The 7,145-nt window shown below is 38.8% G+C and overlaps 1 protein-coding gene across 1 annotated transcript in view; it reads right to left on the bottom strand.

Moving 5' to 3' along the window:
* DYNC1LI2 (dynein cytoplasmic 1 light intermediate chain 2) overlaps window positions 1-7,145 on the bottom strand; it is a 43,179-nt gene that overhangs the window by 19,080 nt on the left and 16,954 nt on the right. Inside the window, exons 5-9 of the mRNA XM_019535890.1 lie at window positions 5,743-5,909; window positions 3,865-3,958; window positions 3,283-3,418; window positions 2,285-2,396; window positions 875-934 (exon numbers count right to left, since the gene is read on the bottom strand). Of these exons, the coding sequence (XP_019391435.1) occupies window positions 875-934; window positions 2,285-2,396; window positions 3,283-3,418; window positions 3,865-3,958; window positions 5,743-5,909 (569 nt within the window). The remainder of the gene's footprint in view (window positions 1-874; window positions 935-2,284; window positions 2,397-3,282; window positions 3,419-3,864; window positions 3,959-5,742; window positions 5,910-7,145) is intronic.

Genomic DNA, 7,145 nt, shown 5'->3' with positions numbered 1-7,145 from the left:
GTGCCCACGTCCCCCCACATCTTAGTGTCATAAGCAAATCTGAACAGGTGCTTTTTACCCCCTCGTCCAAACCACTGATGAAGATGTTGAACAGCGCGGGCCCGAGGACCGAGCCCTGCAGAACCCCACTGAAGTAACAGTGCTCCAGCTAGGGAACAGAGAGGCAGGAAAGACCCTGCTCTGCTGGAGCAAACAGCACAATCCAGGGCTCCAAAGCCTCCTGGGATTCTGGGGGACTGCGAGTTAAACTTGAACCTGGAGGGGATCTAGGACATAACCCTGTTTGACCTAAATCAGTTAAGTCTGATACTACATTCAACAAGGTTCATTTTAAACCAGTTTCAGCCATTTTAAAGTGGTTTAAATACACTGAATTTCTGTTCTGTTACAGGTTTAAACTGGTTTATGTGCAACTTCTGTCCCTAGCCTTAAAGGTACACCCGACATTTTTAGCTACTGGCAAACTGCAGAGTCAGAGCATTTTGTCTCAGAGGACACAAACACACCTTCTCCAATTTGAATACTCGTAGTTAAGCAACTGCATCCATACTTCAGCACCAAGAAGTGGTCCTATTCAGAAGAACTGGACACCTGTAGTTCTTCCTAATTTCTCAAAAGCCCTCGTGTAGCTAAGCATTCAGATTTGAAAATTCTAGCCACACTTTTTATATACACACATATATACATACATATACACACACAATTAGAATACAGAAGTAAAACACAGGTGATAGTCAACTTAATATTGTATATTTTCATCCCATGCAAATGAAAAGCAAGTATTAACCCAAGTTTCACACAACATGAAACATATGAAGTGAAGCTGTTTATTTAAGTCATCTTATTTCAATAACTTTCATTTTCATGTTCTTACCTGCTGCTTCATAAGAAACACTTGTTCATCTTCTGCTGCCAACTCTTTATCATGGACTAACTGTTGAACAACACAGTTCTCTTTAGAAATCGGTCACCCAAATTGTAAATGATTATTACAGCAGCTCCAAAAAAAGGGAAGAGAACTTCACTTTTCTACCCATTACTTAACTTCCTTTGTTACATCCAATCCATATTTTGTGCCCAAACCAGGTTGAAAACTGAAGTCTACTACTGGGCAGCAAGTCTGCTATGTTCTTACTCTGTGGCTTTCAGGAGTGACATACTAGTTGCCCTTAAGGACGTACAAGAGCAAAAGAAGAAACAGCATCTCTCTACCAGCTATTAAGCACAAATCATGACAACAGGATTTGTTAGTGTCACCATGTGGATTTCAAAAACATACATTATTCACTCATGTTTTTTCTTCAGTTTAAAAATATTTGTATAGCTCTCCAAAGCAAAACTAGCTGAGTGCTGCATTTTTTAGCAGACACTTGTTTTCTTCCAGTTTAATTTGGGACCGTTCCAGATAATTTAACTAATTAACAGCTGCACAGCTCCTATTCATTCAGCATTTCTGCTGCATTTGTATTTCACCCTTGCTTGGATGCACAACTGAACAGTCAATCAACACGTCTGTCACTAAACAATTACCACACAGTATGCTCTCTACCCAACAGGAAGTTGCTAGTAGAGTACTATACCATTTACTTTGGCACCAGTGCAGAAGGCCCAATCCATTTTCCTGTTCCTACCTAATATGTGCAGATGACCCTCTCTCACCCACCACCCCAGATATTCAAGGAATTTGCAAATCTGGCCTAGAATACTATTTAATTTTTTTGTACATTATCTGCCCTACACCTAAGCCCAGAGAAAGTTTTCTATTTGTTATCTGCCTACTGCCCAACAATTAGAAGTCCAGGGACTTTACAAGTGTTTGCACTTCAACTATGTTTCACTCTTCCTTTTACAAGAACTTTGGAGGACAACGTATATTTTTATATTATATTTATTCTCCTCTAAAATTCACTCTTCTATTGAACACAATAAGATGCAATCTCTATGTCATACATTACAGAAAAATATTTTCAGAAGTGTGAGGGTTTTGGTGCCATATAAACAATAGATCTGAATTTAAGGCTTTAGATACAAATATTTTCAGGTATATTTTAGTTGATGAAAAAGTAATTTGGAGAGTAAAAACAAATCCCTAGAGTATTAGAGAACAGAAACAAGTTAAAATGTTTCTGAAATAGAAATTTCAACATTTAGTTAAAAAGTAACTGCTCTGCAAGCTGAAGCTCCTCGTTATTAATAGCCACTAGCTATTTAGTTTGCCATCCAAGTAAATTAAAATGGCTTATGCCTTTCTGACACTGAAATTATATTTTTAACTCACATGTACCTTTCTTACTGGAGGCTTTACAACGAAGTCTTCGTATGTGTCTTCTGGTTTTACTGTTGTGAAGTTTTCATGCAAAATGGCAATTTTCTTTTCATTGTCCCATCCAGCAGGTCTTAAAGGAGAAACAAAAGAAGTTTAGGGAAGCATTAGCCTTCTCAAAACACAACATAACTTTCAACACAGAGAAAATAAGGTAATAAATCTATGATGTCACACAACACCCTTCTATTAATTTAAGTTAAAAGGATGTTATGGGCATTATTTCCCATATAAAGAAACCCAGAGCTAGTACACTGCCTTTAGTAAGGAATAGGAGGTGACCCAGATGTTATAACACAACAAGAATGAGACAAATGAGCGCAAATATTTTTCTTAATGTCCAGATAAGTACTTTACAAGTAAACCTACCAAGACTGAAGAGAAAAATCACTATAAATTACCGTAAAAATAAGGGATTCAGAACAGAGGGAACTTCACTTAGAACGGGATCTAAAAAACCTGTTTCAAACTTCCTTCCAGATTGCTGAAATACGACCACATGTAAACAGAGTGAATTTTCACAGCGACATGGACATTAGATAATCTGAAACATGCTTGTAGTGAAAACCTTCTTTTCTATTAGTTGTCTTTAGCCTTGTTTATAAAAGGCCAGAGTATTTTAAATGAATGCAAACTTTTACTGCTCCATCAAGGATGGTATTGTGAAGTGAGATTTCCAAGCAGATTTAAATTTCACAAAATAAGCCAGTTGACTGACTAAACAAAAATCCTTCTTGATCTAATTAAGAAATGCATGTTTTAAAGAGAACTTTCTTTCCGTCTGTTTCAAAGAGTTTATGAGGTGTGCAGAATAGTTCACTTTCAAATATCCTATTTATATGCACTAAATAGCTTAAGGCACAAGAGTCACTTGGATGTGTAGAAGGAAGTAAAACATTTCTGGAATAACTGTTCCTTTAGAAATAGTTGCAAGTTGGCGATACAAGCAAGATACTTACATAAAAACTGCATCCTTTTCTACCACTAAGGCAGGCGTGGTAAACTGAAAGCCATACGTTTTATGTACAATATACTTATACAACAAGTCAAGGTTCTTTTCTTCCTTAACTGATGTATAAATCAAGGCAGCACCATCTAATCACTTCTTTTAAGGAAAGTTAGGAAGTGTAAGTACTTAGATAAGTTTCCTGTCTTTTACTGTAAGCCACCCTGAGCCTTTCTGGGGGAAAGGTGGCATTATACATCTTATAAATACATATCAGAAGGGTCTTAGAAGGGTCTTGCACACTGGCTAAAGTTTTCAAATAGAAACTCAAACTCCAGGAGAAAGTTTTGAAATGTACCACTCTGCTGAGTTCTTTACCAAAACTCTAAATCAAACATATAACTTCAGAAAAAAGGAAATTTAACCAAGTCCCTTGTGCTTTCATAACTAAGCTGCAAATGCTATGCATTAAAATCGCTAGATACTAAAGGCTACTTTTTTAGATGCAATTTCTACTTAGGGGATTTTACTTCTCTCATGTAAGTCTTGTTAAATATATCCCCTCTCTCTCTCTCCGCAGGTCAGGAAAGGATACACTGTAAGCAGAATCTACGAATGTGTGACTGAATGAAGTCAAAGTGTTCTTCTCTGTAGTCATGTTCCTTTTCAAGCACGCTCACTGCATCACACTGGGGGAAAAAAAAAACATTTAGATACCTGCACACAAGCCAGTTCCCAGGCTCATTCTCTGACCTGCCCCTTACATTAATTATCACTATTCCAGCCCTCTTTTTGGGAGACTCCACTAGTTTCAGCAAAGGATAAAATACTCAGTGTTCATAGTAATTAAAAGACAAGCTCATTCATATTTCTATTATTGAAAAAAAAGATATTTAGAGTTGATGTCAAAAGCCTATTTTCTTAAACTATTTCCATTAAACCATTAATTGTTAAATACAAACTTTCTGTGCTCTGAGGTAAAGGGAAGGTATACCCTGAAAAACACAAGTCCCATACAAAAAAGCCATCTCTCACTTAAGTCTTTCTGTATTCTGTCTGTCATGTATACTGCCGTCATGCATAGTGCACACAGAAATATACCAAACAAGTAAAACTGGATTGAGAAACGTCACCTTTGTTTGTGTGCTGCAGTAACACTTATGAACTCAGATAACTTAAACATATATGGGAGAAAAAGATGTTCGCAAAATATTTATCGTCTTCCCACTTTCAGTTTAGAATATTCACATCATAAACCTCCAATCAGTCTTTCGACATAACTAGAAATACCAGGCTTGTCATACTTGATCTCTGTATGCCACAATACATTTTACAAATTTAAAATCAAGACTTAAGTTTAGTTAGTTCATCACAAAAACTGAGAAGAGAAAGCCACTTCTCCTCCCCACTTTGAGAGTACTGTTTAGATAACAGAGAATATAAATCTTGGTTTAGGGCAGTGTTTCTCAACCTTTTCAGTAGCAAGTACCCCCTAAATTCTGAAAATTTTAATAAGTACCATAATACTCAATTTTCCAGGGGATTTTATATTTACAGACTAATGTGTGCCATATGTTGGAAGACAGGCTGTGTATATAAGGCTGTGATATGACACATCTGATCTAGTGTGGGTAGGGTTACCACCTTTTACACCAGGGGTGCACAATTCATGTATGTACCTGGGCTAGAAGTGTTGTTGGCCAAAAGCTAGGCAGGTTGAACCCAGTGCTGCACAGAGCACGGCACACCGAATTATCACTGAGGAATTTAATTTTTTAAACTGCACCAATTTTTTTGTCATAGTTTTAAGGGGAGCAAGAGGCGAGAGAGAGAAAAAGGCAGCAAGAGAGAGAGTGTTGAGGTACCTGCACACCCCCTGCCTGTGTCTCATGTACCCCAAGGGGTACGTGTACCACAGGTTGGGAAACTCTGGTTTAGGGAAAGCAGTTGCAAAGGCAGATTCAGAGGGGGTACACTGGCACAGTTGCAAAGGCACCAAGGACTTTTTTTTATAGTCCCCCAATCAGGTAACAATTCTCCCACTTCCACCGCCCCTGACTCAGCAGCACATCCCCTTCCTGACCCAGGACTGCCACTATCCCCAATGCCTCCAGCTGCCCTAGGGTGGGTGAGCTCTGGAGCCACTTCCACCCTACTCCAGGCAGGCTGTGCAGGGAGTCTGGGCTCAGTCCAGGACAGCAGCTGCTGGCAGGCACCCCCTCCATGCCCAGTCCCCCAAGTGTTCCCTGTCAGCTTGGGAGCAGACACAGGAAAGGGGGCCCTGCCTGCCACAACCACTGTCCCCAGCTGAGCCTCAGCATCCTATGCAAGCCAGCTGGAGTGGGGCAGGGGCTATTCTGGAGCCAACCCTGCAGCACTGGTTCCTGTCCCCCTTACCTTTACAAAATCCTGGGGCCACCCATGAACAATGAGTTTAGGGCTTCATATATGAAGCTCTCAAGTACAAGCTCACCTTTGTGCAAACCACCAGCACAGGAATACCAAGGTTGTGAGTCAGGACATTTTCTCCAAGTGGCAGAGTAACATTTTCATCATCTTGACCAGATGAAGGACCTCTTCTCTGTGGTGATCCTTGGTAACCTTCTTCAGGTTCCACATACTCCTGGAACTCCTTTATAACTACAAAAGGAGACATACGGTTTAAACTAGGACAACCATCAATTTTTTGGAATAAAGTAAAAAGTAGCACTTTATATATCTACAACTAGCTTGGACTTCTTAACTGCACATCAGCATCTCACTTGGTTGAACAGAGGAGGAGAGACATGTACAATGCATCTGATCTTGCTTGGATTGAAGTCTGTGGCAGTATTATAAAAATCTGTGGTAGTATTATAATAATCCATCTGTTATTATTATGGTACTTTACAATGCAAAAGAAACCAGCACTGTCATTCTTTTTAATCAAAATAGTTTTATATTATCAAAAAAAATGATACTCTCTCGATTTAAGGCAGTAGACCTTTCCATGTGCAAATCAAGCAGTGCCACCACAATGTACCCTTCTGGTCTTGAAACAGCAAAGAGAGAGAAAGAAAATAGGTTTGCATACTTAAACAACCAAAGAACCTGTGGTTAGTTTCAATATTTTCAGAAATTATATCATAAAGAATTTAACTTGCAGCTCAGTACTTCCACACAATCCTTCCTTTGCATTTACAGTTAGAATCAATTAATATAAAAATCTATTGGTGCCAAAACCAAAAATTAGTCTGACTCAATCCTTAAAACTGGGAACAGATCAGAAACTTTAAGACTGGTAATCTAAAGTTCTAGTGCATAATATTTAAAGCAAACGATATACATAACTAGGTAGACAACTCAGTTCTAATGTGATGTTTAGACAGTCCCCCTAATCAAAATATTCTCCCCCCAGAAGCAAAAAAAAAAATATCCCACAAAAAAACCCACATCACAGTTGTGTTTCAGAAATGAAACTGACCCAATTAGATTCAATGCACTGTAGATTTACTGCAACCAGGGAAAATAAAGTAAATCTACAAGCTAAATAAAGTACTACTAAAAACCAAAAAATGTAGTGTTTAAGTACACAATACAGGAAGGATAAAAAGTGTTGTTCTGGTCATTCAGATGAACACATACAATCCAGCCACCCACTTTCAGGCTTCTCTTCATATAATCCAATGCAATACACAGAAAAGCAGGGCTGTTGCTTGTACCTGCTATCTGCCTACAGAAGATTACCTTGTAACTCCATGGAAACCACTGCTTGGCCATACTCTTGGTATATAGTTTCATAGTTAGTATGGTCGGAAGGGACCTGAGCAGATCATCTAGTCCGACCCCCTGCCATGGCAGGAAAGAGTACTGGGGTCAAATGATCCCAGCAAGGTG

The sequence above is a fragment of the Crocodylus porosus genome, unplaced genomic scaffold (genome assembly GCF_001723895.1).
Source record: "Crocodylus porosus isolate Cpor-Errol unplaced genomic scaffold, CroPor_comp1, whole genome shotgun sequence".
Lineage (NCBI taxonomy): Eukaryota > Metazoa > Chordata > Crocodylia > Crocodylidae > Crocodylus > Crocodylus porosus.
This window is presented reverse-complemented; position numbering and strand designations above follow the sequence as displayed.